The sequence below is a fragment of the Capsicum annuum genome, chromosome 9 (assembly GCF_002878395.1).
Source record: "Capsicum annuum cultivar UCD-10X-F1 chromosome 9, UCD10Xv1.1, whole genome shotgun sequence".
Classification (NCBI taxonomy): domain Eukaryota; kingdom Viridiplantae; phylum Streptophyta; class Magnoliopsida; order Solanales; family Solanaceae; genus Capsicum; species Capsicum annuum.
Window position 1 is genome coordinate 8,937,711 of NC_061119.1, and position 15,288 is coordinate 8,952,998.

Genomic DNA, 15,288 nt, shown 5'->3' on the forward strand with positions numbered 1-15,288 from the left:
TAAAGTACTCCCTCCGTCTCAAATTATCCATCCCAAATTTTCTAATTTGATTATTCATTTTACTTGTCCTTTTTCATTAATCAAGAAGAGACAATTTTTTTTTTATATTTTATCCTTTGAATTAATTACATTTTCTTCAAATTAAAATGTAAACATCATTTAATATGGGTACTATGATAAACTAGCCATATTATTAATTATTTTTCTTAATAAATGTATCATTTTAATTTGAAATGGGTAATTTGGGACGAAGAGAGCATTAAATTATCATATTTAAAAAGTGATAGTATAATAAAATTATTCCTATGATTTATCATTTCTTAAAATATCTATAAAGTTAATAGTGGACAAGTATTATTCTCATGAGGAAACATTGAATGTGGGAATAACTAGAGAGGTTTAATTTCCTTTGTTATTTTTCCTTGGAAATGAGGTTATTCTTAATAAATTATCAAGTTGACTTTAATAACCCTAGCTAGTTATGTTGGCAATAATCACGTTTTTTCTTTTCTCAAAAAAATAAAAATAAAAATGCAAGTGATACGATATGTACGTAAAACGTATGCCTAGTGATTTAGTCAAACCTCCATATATACTTTCTCCGTTCAATTTTACTAGTCACAAATTTCTCAATTGTATTTCTACTTATTATTTTTGACATATTAAGAAAAGACAATTTTTTTTTCCTTTTTACCCTTAGTATTAATTACTTTTTCTCCAAATTAATTTCAACATACAATATAAACATCATTTAATAGGGATATTATGGTAAAATAACTGCGTTATTAATTATTTTTTTAATGAATATGTTAAGTTAAACTGTGACAAGTAAAATCGAACGGAAAAAGCATGTAGATTATGTACAATTTCAGAATCTAGACAGTTGCATGAAATGTACTACTAACGTATAAGGATTGACCTTTTCATTTCCCAAAGGGTATTTGAATCACTGCATAATTATCTAAGAAAATTGTGATGAAATGGATATAAATAGTCCGCTCTTAACGAGAGATTTCTGATTCTAGTTTTGAGTGTGAAAAAATTCTTATTATGAAGCAGATTAGTCTTACGTGATATGAATCAAAATTAATGAAAACTCGATGCGAATATATCAAACATCATATGAAAAAAAAAAAAGAAGAAAAATTTCTTGCTTAATTAAACATTCACTAAGCTATAAAAATAGCCGAACAATATTACGTTCTTTTTTTACTTTGAATCAGAGAAGTTATTTATTCATATTATTTCAATACTCAAAAGACTATTCAAGTCAGAAAATTATACATATGATTGAATTTTTATTGATGTTGCATCTAATTTTTTAAGCCAACAAAATAAAAAACATTAAAACTCAAACATTTGATCAGAAACTTAAATATGTAACTCAATATATACTCGACTTGTAAAATCTTTTTTTATACTAAACATATGTCAAATGCTTTAATTATCTCTTTATGAATTTCTTGGATACAAAGCTATATTAATGTGGTGATTAATTCATCTACTGAATAATTAAATAAAGAAAAAGCTGTCTATGAAGAACACTAATACTCCCTCCGTCCCATTTTACCCGTCCCAAATTTCCTAATTTGATGTCTCATTTTACTTGTCCTATTTTACTTATCAAGACAGGACAAAATTTTTTTTTCCCATTATACCCTTAGTATAGTTGACTACTCTTTGTTATTAGCATTCTTGAAAAATGTTACAAAGAGGAGTATATACCATTAAAAATACACCATTAAAAATATAAATGATGCTTTGGTATTAGTCATCCATCAATATTGGAACTAACAACAAGACACAATTAAAAGGGGCAAAATGGTAAAATTACATTACCAATCATTATTTTCTTAATAACTGTGTCATCCCAATTTGAGACGAATAAAATGAGACGGAGGGAATAGTTGTGATTTTGATAATGTTATCCTAACTAAATGATCAAAGGCATACTTAATTTGTACTATCTTCTTTTAATAATTATATTTTAAAATTGGTATATTAAATGTCAAGTCTAAAGCACAAGAAAATTAACTTAACATGTAAACTAGTGAAAGTTAAAGTGGGGACTGCACCATAGAGATGATAATGCAAATCTAAAATTTCTAAAACGTGAGTACATCACTAAAGAAAGGAGGCAAAAAATGAAGTATTAAGTGGAAATCGATCGATAATCCATGAATTGAACAGAGAGAGGAATATTTTTTTTCTAAAGTTGTCGGTGGACTGGACCCGAGCTCAATTTAGAAGGGAGCCTCTTTAAATCGATGACAAGGGGATGATATATACCAAAGAGAGTAAGAAGAAATTAGGGATTTCGACTATTTGAGTTAGGCCGATGTCATTAGGTAGGAAGGTTGATCTCCAATTTCGAATTCTTATTGAGGACAAGAATGATCGAGACTTGTCTATTATTCCCTAATAAAGAAAAGAGAAGAAGATCACGACTCTATGATCAATATTATACGTCAGGTCAAGGAGCTCGCATCGAGAATAGACCAAAAGAAAGACGAGTTAAAGAACACGCCAAAAAACCAACACGTCTATGAATGCCTTAACTATATACTTTCTCCATTCAAAATTAATTGTCACTTTTAAATTTGACAAGCTCATCAAGAAAATAATAATTAACATAGTGATTTTATCATACTACCCTTATTAATCGGTAGTAGTAGAATTGATCATTTGAGATCTCAAATAAGTCTAGTAAATGAATTAAGTGTAAAACAGAAAGTTTCTATTCTATCTTATTTTAATATGTCAAAAATAATAAATAAAAGCAAAAACAATTGACAAGTAATTTTGAATGAAAAAAGTATTAATAAATGGGCATTGCCATGTGTCAGAAAATCATTGAATGTGGGAATAACTAGAGAGGTTTAATTTTCTGTATTGTTTTTCCACTTTCCTCGTGGAAATATACTAAATATATTATTGTGGTTGATTTTTCCTTAAAAAAGATAATTGAATTATCAAGTTGACTTTAATTATATATTACCCTAGCTAGTTAACCATGCTTTGTTTTAAAACCAAAAATGTAAGTAATACAATATGTACGTTAAACGTAGGCCTAGTAATTATATAAAAATGATCGATTGTGTAATGTGTATATTTAGAATCCAAACAATTGCATGAAATGTACTAATGTATATAAGAATTTTGACCTTTTGATTTTCCAAAGGGTGTTTGAATTCATTGCTTAATCACAGATGAAAGTTGTGCTGTTCACCAAAAAAAAAAAAAAAAAAAAAAGTTGTGATGAGATGGATAAGATTATTTTATTTTTAATAAGAAGTCTCGAGTTTGAGTTTGAGTTTGAGTTTGAGTTTAGTATACGAAAAGATGTTATATATATATTATGGATACTTCCTTTTTGAATGTGCCTTATTCTTGTTACTACCTTCTCTTCTTTTTAATTGCCATAGCTTTTTTTTTTTTTTAATAGTTATACGATATAAATTTTGACCAGCTTTTAAAATGTATCTTTTTTCTGCAAGTTATAGTACTTTTCGTATAGTTTATGAATATTTAAATTTAAATTTTAAAATTTAAAAAAAATATAATTTAATTTAACTTTAAAAATAAGTCAAATTTACTCTTAAAAAAATGAAATATGCGAACTAAAAAGCAATGGAAGGAGTAACAAATTCTAAGCCTCTCATTAAGATCGAGCGAATAAATTTCTGTCATCCCACCGCAACACATGATCAAACATTTCTTGTTAATTAGAAAAGAATGCACAAATGGTATAAGTGTAAGGATTTTTTTTTGAAAATATAATTATGTTAATGTTTGTTTAGATTTATTCATACAAAGTCTCTGAAAAAAGGTTTTTGTTTAATACTTAAAAAAATAATTAAGAATATACTTTTCTTATAAAATTGTTATTCGGAGATTTTTTTTTTTGACATGTGATGTATGTCGGTTGGAGTTATCGTTCATGCATCTATTTCTAATGGAAAAATGAGAGACTTGTTCCTCTATGCATCATGACGTTGCCACTCAGTTGTCTCGATTACCAGAGAGTATTCTATCCCACCCTTAAATCGTGATTGAGACGTGGCATGATATTCAATGCTACCTGCCAACTAGCAACAACCGAACCGATTAGCTATCCACTTCGTGCCAATGTGTTGTGATTCAATTAATCGATACGGGACAATAACTTAGATGTGTATGCGCTCTGCATTGCGATTAGACTAGACCAGTGTTAATTGTAGAAATTAGAGTTTCTTAACGTTTGAATTATTAACTGTTGTAATTTTTACATTTCTTTGATATTGATATTTTATCTCTATTATATAACATTTTTGATTAAGATGCTTAAACTTTTTTTAAGAATATTCTTTTCCTTTTTTCACTTATAAAATTGTTATTTGGAGATTTTATTTTGACATGCGACATATGTCTTTTGGAGTTATCGTTCATGCATCTACCTCTAATGAAAAATGAGAGATCGGTTCCTCTATGAGTCATGACTTTGCCACTCGGTCGTCTCGATTTCCAGCGAGACTTCTATCCCACCTTTAAAATGGGTTGAGACGTGGCACGATATTCAATGCTACCTGCCAACTAGAAACAATCAAACCGATTAAATAGCTATCCACTCCATGCCACGAACTGAAGTATTAAGTGGAAATCGATCGATAATCCACGAACTGAACAAAGAGAATTTTTTTTTTAAGTTGTCGGTGGACTGGGCCCGAGCTCAATTTGGAAGGGAGCCTCTTTAGATCGATGACAAGGGGATGATATATACCAAAGAGAGTAAGAAGAAATTAGGGATTTCGACTATTTGAGTTAGGCCAATGTCATTAGGTTGGTAGGTTGATCTCCAATTTCGAATTCCTATTAAGGACAAAAACGATCGAGACTTGTCTATTCCCTGACAAAGAAAAGAGAAGAAGATCATGACTCCATGATCAATATAATACGTCAGGCTCGCCTCGAGAATGGAGCAAAAGAAAGACGAGTTAGAGAACACGACAAAAAATCAACACGTCTATGAATGCCCTAACTATATACTCCCTTCATTAATAAGTACTCATCATTTTTTGATTTGACACACCTATTAAGAAAACATTGATTGACATAATGACTTTACCATACTACCCTTATTAATTAGTACTAGTAGAAATTGACAATTTGGGATTTCAAAAAGTCTTAGAAATAAATTAAGAGTAAAAGAGAAAATTTTTATTTTTTCTTGTCTTGATGTGTCAAAAATAACAAATAAAAATAAAAGATGAAAATAGAAATAATTGGTAAGTAATTTTGAATGGAGGAAGTATTGACAAATGGGTGTTGCCATGTGTCAGAAAATCATTGAATGTGTGAATAACTGGAGATGTTCAATTTATTCTATTATTTTTCTTGATGAAAATATATTGGATATGTCGTTAATTTTTCTTTTTCCTTGAAAAAGAGCAATAACCTATAATAAACTATGAAGTTGACTTTAATTATATTACCCTAGCTAGCTATGTTGGCAATAAGCCAATAACCATGCTTGTTTTAAAACCAAAAATGTAAGTAATACAATATGTACGTTAAACGTAGGCCTAGTAATTATATAGAAATGATCGATTGTGTATAGTTAGAATCCAAACAATTGCATGAAATGTACTAATAATGTATATAGGATTTTTGACCTTTTGATTTCCCAAAGGGTGTTTGAATTCATTGCTTAATCACCGATGAAAGTTGTGATGAGATAGATAGGGTTATTTTATTTTTAATGAAAAGTCTCGACTTTTAGTTTAGTGTATGAAAAGATCGTATATATATTATGGATACTTCTTTTTAGAATGTACCTTATTCTTGTTACTTCCTCTATTCCTTTTTAATTGTCATAATTTCTTTTGTAGTCAAACGATATAAATTTTCATCAATATTTTAAAATCTATTTTGTAATCATATTGAAAAAAATAAAAACTGTTACTTAAAGTACTTTTCGTATAGTTTATGAATATTTAAATTTTAATTTTAAAACATTGAATATATATTATTTAATTTAACTTCAAAAATAAGTCAAATTGATTCTTGAAAAATGAATATGCCAATTAAAGAAAAACGGAGGGAGTAACAAATTCTAAGTCCTCGTTAAGAGCAAATAAATTTCAGTCATCCCACCACAACACATTATAAAACATTTCTTGTTAATTACTTAGAAAAGAATGCACAAATGGTATGCTTGTAAGGATCTATTTTCTTGAAAATTATGTTAATGTTTGTTATTTAGATTTATTCATACAAAAGTCTCTCAAAATAGGTTTTTGGTTAAAACGTTTAAAAACAATTTAAGAATATACTTTTCCCCATTTCACTTACAAATTATTTGGAGATTTTTTTTCTTTTTGACAAGCGATGTATGTCTTTTGGAATTATCGTTCATGCATCTATCTCTAATGGAAAAATGAGAGATCGGTTCCTCTATGAATCATGACGTTGCTACTCTGTCGTCTCGATTGCCAGCGAAAATTCTATCTCACCTTTAAAATAGGTTGAGATGTGACACGATATTCAGTAATATCTGCCAACTAACAACAATCGAACCGATTAAATAGCTATCCACTTCATGCCAATGTGTTGATTAATCGATGCGGGACAATAACTTAGGCGTGTGTGCGCTCTGCATTTCCACTAAACTAGACTAATGTTAGTTGTAGAAAGTAGAGTTTCTTAACGGTTGAATTATTAACTGCTGTGATTTATATATTTTTTTGATATTGATATTTTAACTCTATTATATAACATTTTTTATTAAGATGCTTAATTTTTTTTTAAGAATATACTTTTCCCTTTTCACTTATAAAATTGTTATTCGGAGATTTTTTTTTTTTTTTTTGGCATGTGATGTATGTCTTCTGGAGTTATCGTTCTTGCATCTATTTCTAATGGAAAAATGAGAGATCGACTCCTCTATGAATCATTACATTGCCACTCGGTTGTCTTGATTGCCAGCGAGAATTCTATCCCATCTTTAAAATGAATTGAGACGTGGCACGATATTCAGTGATACCTGCCAACTAGCAACAATCGAACCAATTAAATAGCTACCCACTTCATGCCAATGTGTTGTGATTCAATTAATCAATACGGGACAACAACTTAGGTGTGTGCGCGCTCCGCACTCCGACTAGACTAGATTAATTTTAGTTGTAAAAAGTAGAGTTTCTTAACATTTGAATTATTAACTGATGTAATTCATATTTTTTTTTTTGATATATTGATATTTTATCTCTATTATAGTAACATTTTTTTATTAAGATGCTTAAATTTTTTTAAGAAAATACTTTTCCCTTTTTCACTTATAAAATTGTTATTTGACAATTTTATTTTGACATGCGACATATGTCTTTTGGAGTTAATGTTCATGCATCTACCCTCTAATGAAAAATAAGATATCGCCCGGTTCCTTTATAAATCATGACACTGCCACTCGATTGTCTCGATTGCCAGTGAGAATTCTATCCCATCATTAAATGGGTTGAGACGTGACACGATTTTCAATGTCATCTGCCAACTAGCAACAATCGAACCGATCAGCTATCCACTTCGTGCCAATGTGTTGTGATTCAATAAATCGATATGGGACAACAACTTAGGTGTGTGCATGCTCTGCTTTTCGACAAGATTAAACTAATGTTAATTGTAGAAAACAAAGTTTCTTACTGTTTGAATTATTAACTGTTGTGATTTATATATTTTTTAAATATGTAATTTTTTTCTGAAATTCTAATAATTTAATCCTCATGCTTTAAAAGTTTAAATCAAGTCAGATAAATTGAAAAACATTGTGAGTATAACTAGAAAAAAAATAAGTCGTTGTTCTTTTGAAAACCCTTCGAAATTCGAAATGCCAAAGTCCATTAAAGTAATATATATTTTGTAGAGCTATATATTTCTCTCTCTATATATATATGTTAGGGTTAATTGATTTAAGTAACTTTCATTAGTGAGTCACAACATCAACATTGACTTGATGGAAAATGATGTTTTGGGAGGCAATAATTGGTACAGAAGAGTTGATATTAGTAATTAAGTGAACAAAAAAGAAAGTAAGATAAAATAAAAGGAAAATAAATAAAAGAGAAAATGCGGTTGAAAACACACAATATATTTTATTTTCTAATATGTAAACCTTATTTTTATCAATGAGCCAAAACATATGATGCAGCGAGTGAAATTATTGCTTTCCTAATCAGATATCTCGGATTCGAGTCTTCAATTTAGAAAAATCCTTGTTAGAAAGCGTTTTTCTCAAATGAGTCATACGAAACACAAATCTAAATTAGTTGGATTTTAATGCGAATACCGAACAATCGAGTGAAAAAACCAAAAAAGAAAAACATATACCAATTAATAAAATAAGAATCTTTGATAAATAACTGATTAACTATTTATTTTTTAATCAATTTATTCAAATTATACATATAGTATAGTGATTATTTTCTAAAATTAGGCGATTGGTCGTTGTCCAACTGTTTAGATGTCTAAATAATTTTATTATTATAAGTATCCCTTATTAACCAACCAAACGACCTTTAAGTATACGAGATGTCATAGATAAAAGTATTTCATAAATTGAGATAGATAATTTCATCATTTAAGTGTATTAAAAATAAGATAAAATAAATAATTTTCAAAATTAATTAATATCCAAATCAAGCATTGAATAAACTTAATTTCAAATTATTATCCTTATTCATTCAATGTACCAAATGATTCGTTTGATGTGCAAATTAAATTATTTCCAAAAATAAAATTTCTGAATTAATTTATCTCACCTTTCAACGAGGTAAGATAATTCCAAATTGAATGGAAATCATATCTTAAAATTAAATTTGAGATTAAATTTAATGTATTTGGTTTAATTAAGGAATTGATTTCCAAAAAAATTATGTCATTAACTAAATAAGATACCCTTACCTATCCTACATATCAAACAAATCATTAGGGCTTGTTTTGTTCGAGATTGTTATCACATCCCAAACGTATATAAAATAATACTATAATCTCGAGATAAATACAGAATAAGTTATCCCTCTATTTCGTTCCAACTAAATATAAAATAAATTCATCCTAATATTAATCCCTAGATCAGTCATTACCACACCTCGTTTGGTACAAAAGATAACTAATATCGAAATTAATTTTAGAATAAGCTTATTCTATATTTGATTGAATATTATTTTTATCCCTTTGAGAATAGAATAACTAATCCCAGATAACTTGTTTGCAACCAAACGACCCCTTATAGCTCATGACAAACAACCACTTAGTGGAAAAGAAAAAAAAAAGAAAGAGAAAGAAAACAAGAGTATTAGTAAGTACATTGTTTGTTAACCGAAACTACCAAAAGCATTACTACATTACTTGTCTCTCTTTTTTCTCTCAAACCTTCCAAACTTTTTAAGAGTTCATGGGAACTCTTCTTTACTTTCACTCATTCACTTTCCTATAGTTTCTTTACAATTTTTAGTTTATTTCCTTTTTTTTTTTTTTTTGTTTCCATTGAAATTTTGTTATACATTTATGGAGAATAATAGTAACAAGAAATGTTTAGCTGAAGAGGATGACAAAAAAAACTGTACCAACAACAACCTTAATAGCAAATTTTTTCCTCCTCCTCTTTTTAAAAAGTTTTTTTTTTTTTTTTTTTTTTTTTTTTTTTTTTAAAATTGATTTCTTGTTATGTATATATTTTTGTGTATACTAAACTTGGGTGCTGTATATTGGTTTTGTTTCTGCTTTTTCCCATTTCTTAATTTGAGCTATGACTTGTTTTTTTCTTCTTCTTGATTTGTTATTTTTTGTGTGTATGTCACTGGGTGATGTATATGAGTTGTCCTTGGATTTCAGTTACTATATGTTGTTTCTTTCTTGTACTTCGACTATTGTATTATTTTGTTTTTGTACTGTTCTTTTACTATTTGTTTTTGCTTTGTTTTAAGATTTACAAGATGTTTTAGGAATGTACAAGGACTTGTTGGAGGATCTATGGCTTTATTTTCCTCTCCTGTTATTATTTGTTGTTATTTTGCCAAGGGTCTATCGGAAACAACTTTTTTACGTCACGAAGATAGGGGTAAGGTCGACATACATCCTATATTCCCCGGACCCCACTTGTTGGATTACACTTGATATGTCATTGTTTTTTTTTGTCCCTTTTCTTCTTGATTTGTTGTTATTTTGTTTGTGTTTTCACTAACTTGGGTGCTAGGTATGAGTTCCTATTTTCTGCTTTTACGAGTAATTGGTAAAATTGTTGTCATATGACCAAGAGATCACGGGTTCAAGCCGTGGAAAAACCTCTTGCAGAAATGTTGGGTAAGGATGCGTACAATAGACCCTTATGCTCTGGCCTTTCGGTAGATCCCGGCATAGCGGGAGCTTTAGTGTACTGGTCATTTCTCTCTTTGAGCTATGGCTTTTGGTGGGTGTCTATCATTATTCATCCTTATCTTGCTTGTTTGATTTTTGTTGTTGGAATTTGATTCCCTTTAAAAAAGAGAGATTCTTTTTTGGGCTTGGATGTCACTCAATTTCCTCTTTTTCCTGGCTGAATTATCATTTTCTAGGATTTTTTCTTCTGTTTTATGATTTTAGAGATGTTTTAGGAATGTTCAAGGACTTGTTGAACTGTTTTGAGATGCTTTACTTGAGTCGAGGGTCTATACAAACAACCTCTTTATCTTTACGAGGTAGGTGTAGGGTCCACGTACACACTACCATCCCCGGACCTCACTTGTGAATTTTCGTTGGTTATGTTGTTGTTGTTATTTGGGAAAACGGTGGATTTGGGTCTTCACCTAGTGCTTTGAATTATGAAGTTTTTTCCTTTGCTTGAACATCATTCTTGGAACTAATACTTTGTAACCGGTGCCACGTGCTAATTAATCCTTGTATTGGAGAAGTGTTTCAAGCGTATATCTTTGTTTGGTTGCAAATTGGTTAAGTTGTGTTTGTATGTCTTTAGGTTGGTGAATCAAGTGAAATAGTAGAGGAAGTACAACTCTGCGAACGGCAGAGGCAGCAAAACCTACCTCCGGAAGTACCTGAAAGAACCATTGATATACAAACAGAAGATTTTACGAGGATAGACATGCCCCCGTCACCATTTCAGACTTCCAAAAGAGTGCTTTTCTCTCCATCATCGAGCCCTAACCATGTTAGATTAAATGAATCTCCAGGTCCCTCGTTATCGAGGGCTAAATCCTCCATTAAATCTCTCCTCCCTAAATTAAGTTTAAAGTTCCGGAATAGGACGTCTGATATTGAAAAGGCTGCAATGTTAGCTCTTGGAGCCTCTCCCATGCCTCAGGACAAGCCTTCAATTTTCAGGTCTTTATCCGTTAAGAGAATTTTCACACCAAAGATGAAAAGAACTTCATCATTGCCGGTAACTCCAATAGAACACTCTAATCCAGAATCAGCGCATGGTGACTATGAAGATGCAGCATTTTATTCAGTTGTAAGTACTTATTTCTGTTCCTATCGTTAATGGTGTGATTGTAATCCGTATCTTCTTCCTAACTGTAAAATTCTCAGTGAGACTATGTTACATTGGGTAATAAATGTTAAGAAAGATGCAACTTTGGGTAACTCGCTAAAAGTAGAAAAAAAACAAGTTATATATACCATATGTTTACATCTGTAAACTTTTGAATATGCAAGTAAGAAGCGTGGAACTCTTGTTTTTCCTCCTATTTTGTCGCTTTGTTACAGCCAGTCAATCATTCATTAGATTTTTAGTTGGAGGTTGAGGGTGTTGGAGTGGCGTGTTATTTTCGGCGTGCTATTTCCTCCTAGCGGAAGATCTCCAAACTAGTGTTATGCTGATTGATTATATGATGAAAAATCACTAGCCTGACCAATTCTTATTCTGAAATGATTTCTTTACAAATTAGAATAGTTGGACCTTCTCCATAAATGGTTAAAATAGATTAGATATGATTAGGGTAGAAGGCGAGTCTCGTCGTACTTATATGTTTGAGAGGTGGGGACTAGTCTCCTCTTCTTCTCTTCTCCTTCTTTAGTAGTATTCATATCGTATCTTATTCTTCAATTTTTACTACTACCTATAGCTTTATTTGCTTTGTTTGTCTCTCTCTTTTGCTGTCGTTATTTTCCTTCCAATCCTGCTTTGATTACACTTCTTTTGGGCTGAGGGTCTATCTGGGACAATCTCTCTACCTTTTCTGGTGAGGTCTACCAATAGTTAAATGAGTGTTCTCTAAGTCTTAATGCATCTACGTAGATGTTATATCTGGATGTATGTAGAGATCAGGGATCTTCTTACTGGTTTGTTGGCATAAATGTAAAGGTCTTTGTAATTTCACTTATCGTTCAAGATTTCCTTTGCTCTCATTTTCTCTAAATCTTAAAATTTCACCGTCTTCTAGAAAGGAGGACTGCATCCCATACCTCGCTCACATTCAGTGCCAACATTGTTCAAAGATGAGAGCTTAAAACAGATGGATTACGTAGGAAGTGTCTATCGTGTAGTCCCCTCAACTCCTCACATGCCAAGACATGATGCTACACCATTGAATGCAACTCCAACTGTTGGCTCAGGTAATTTATGTCTATAATCATGTTTGAGGCATTGTTACATGCTAAAGGCTTTTGTTGTGCAACCGTTGATTCTCTGTTAGATAAGTCTTTGATGCTTTGTTAAGTCTAAATTCACATACTCCCTCTGTTACAATTTGTTCGTTTTACTTTCCTTTTTAATCCGTTTCAAAAAGCATGCCTCTTTCCTTTCTTAGCAGCTCTTTAATTTCAATTTTCCACGTTACATGCTTAAGACCACAAGATCTGCATATCTTTAGTTTAAGACCACAAAATTCAAGTGTCTTTTTACTTTCTTAAACTTTGTTCTAAGTCAAAACCAAACAAACAAATTGAAATGGAGGGAGTATCATTTATATTTCAAAAAAGTCATAACTCAAAATCTGGTTACTTTAGGAAATTGGATTTAATATCCTACATTTGGACACAGAATATTCTGTAAATTAGCTGACAGTATTCTTAGGTCGATAGACATCACTGCATTTTCAGCTTGAACCATACATTCACTCACCTAGGATAACTAACCTACACCTTTATTAGTGTTAATGGTTCAGATGAAAATGCTAATTTTGGTGAAGACATCACTCAAGAAGACGCTGTGTGCAGAATCTGCTTCGTTGAACTTGGGGAGGGTTCGGAAACTTTGAAGATGGAGTGTAGCTGTAAAGGTGAACTAGCCTTAGCTCATAAAGAATGTGCTATAAAATGGTTTAGCATAAAAGGAAACAAGATCTGTGATGTCTGTAATCAAGAGGTTCGCAACTTACCTGTCACTCTTTTGCGGATTCAAAGTACTAATCCTAGAGGAAATGGAGCTCAAATTGAATCTGTCGGATACAGGTATGCACCTCAACTTCCTATCAAAATGAAGAAATTTTTAATCTAAATTACATGGTTTTTTACTTGATGTGTCAAAATGCTTGCAGGATTTGGCAGGACGTTCCTGTTCTCGTCATCGTCAGCATGCTTGCCTACTTTTGTTTTCTGGAGCAGCTTTTGGTGAGTAAAAGACTAATACAGCAATGTCATTCCTACTCCAGAATGGGGTCTTAAGTAGTGCTTGTTACAGGTTACCAGAATGGGATCTGGCGCGATCGCTATATCTCTGCCCTTTTCATGCATCTTGGGTCTTCTTGCATCCATGACAGCAACAACTATGGGTACATGAACTAAAAACAAACACTCTCCGTTTCAGACGCTTCTTTCAATTTCAGTTTAACAGTGTCGGATTTCACTTTTTCGATTCTGTTTGCTGCTATATATTATACAGTGAGATCACATATAAACGACATGCTTTATTTTGTTCAGTACAAAGGCGATATGCTTGGATTTATGCTGTCACTCAGTTTGCCTTGGTGGTTCTGTTTGCTCATGTGTTCTACTCAGTGGTAAGTAATGCTTCAGGTCAAATAAACAAAAATCTTAGGCATAATACATTTAAACAAACTCTTAACATGGCCTCGGCTGACAAGCAAACACTCCAACTTAAGAGTCTAGACACCTCAACTTGGTCTCAAGCTCAGTTGCTCGGACTCTCCAAATACACTATTTTTGCAGGATCTGACATGCACCCGTCGGCATTTTTGAAGAGTCCGAGCAACATAGGTCTCAAGTGACAACTTAACACTCCAACTTGTCCCCATTGTGTCTTGTAGACATGCAATGTTGACATGGCACATAAATTTTGGTGATGTCTAGATGATCATTGGGTAAGTTGAGAGTGTTCAACTGACACAATTGAGACGAGTTGTGAGGTGTCTAAATGTGTATATTCAAAGTTGGAGCGCTAACTTGCCACTTGAGGTCAAGTTTGAGTGTCTGTTTATGTATTATGCCATCATTTCACAAGACCTCGGGCTCAACCTAATACTAAAAACTCTTATGCTCGGAATTGTAGCTTCGAGTGCAGGCAGTTCTATCTATTCTTCTTGCTTCGTTTGCGGGTTTTGGAGGTGTAATGTGTGGAACTTCTTTTCTTCATGAGCTTATGAAATGGAGGAATAGATGGAATGCTGGGTCAACTGAGCAACATACTTCTCAAGAAGGGACACAGCCAAATCAATCATCAGAAGTTAGTTCTACACCTCAGGTAGAAAGCCAAACGCGTCAAGCCGAAGAAGCTGGTACTTCTGGAGTTGCCAATAGAAGTTGATACAGGCCAAACATAATCTCATTTTATCAAGAACCAAAGGAGAGTATACTATTTTCTGTCTCTTGTTAGCAAAATTATTGGAGCGTATAGCGCTAGTCGTTGCAAGTTGTGCAGCCGTACACAGTTTTCAGTTACACCAAAGCTCTCTCCGAACTTCAGAATTCTAAAGCGAGACTTGAAATGAATTCGACTGGAGGTTCTTGTTCTTTGTCAGTGTAGGAAGTGCGCCGGTTCATTGTTTGTTCCAGTAGCTAGGCAGTACATGAAAGGAAACTGAAATAATGTAAATACCAGAATGCAGAAATGATCTATTCTCCTTTCTAATTCTGTTGCAAAATTAGATCGTATACCCATCTTCTTTTACCTTTTCCATTCAATTGCTTGGCACATCTTTGTTCACTGGTATTTTGGCTACTTTTACATTCGATTAAGTAATAGTATATGCTTGTTTAATACTCCTTTGGTTTGTATGAATGTGCCTTCTAAACGTCCAATGAACTAACTATTACAAGCTACTTTTGGATCCACATTTCAAAAACCTTTTATGTGGAAACTTCAAA

General features: G+C 31.8%; 1 protein-coding gene across 1 annotated transcript; it reads left to right on the forward strand.

Moving 5' to 3' along the window:
- The first annotated feature begins 9,650 nt into the window (after positions 1-9,650).
- Positions 9,651-15,075, forward strand: LOC107843072. Its single transcript, XM_016687235.2, has 8 exons — positions 9,651-10,090; positions 10,982-11,476; positions 12,408-12,579; positions 13,131-13,416; positions 13,503-13,575; positions 13,646-13,736; positions 13,885-13,964; positions 14,474-15,075. The coding sequence occupies exons 1-8, from the start codon at positions 9,977-9,979 to the stop codon at positions 14,726-14,728; spliced, it is 1,566 nt and encodes a 521-aa protein (XP_016542721.1). The 5' UTR covers positions 9,651-9,976; the 3' UTR covers positions 14,729-15,075.
- Positions 15,076-15,288: the final 213 nt, after the last annotated feature.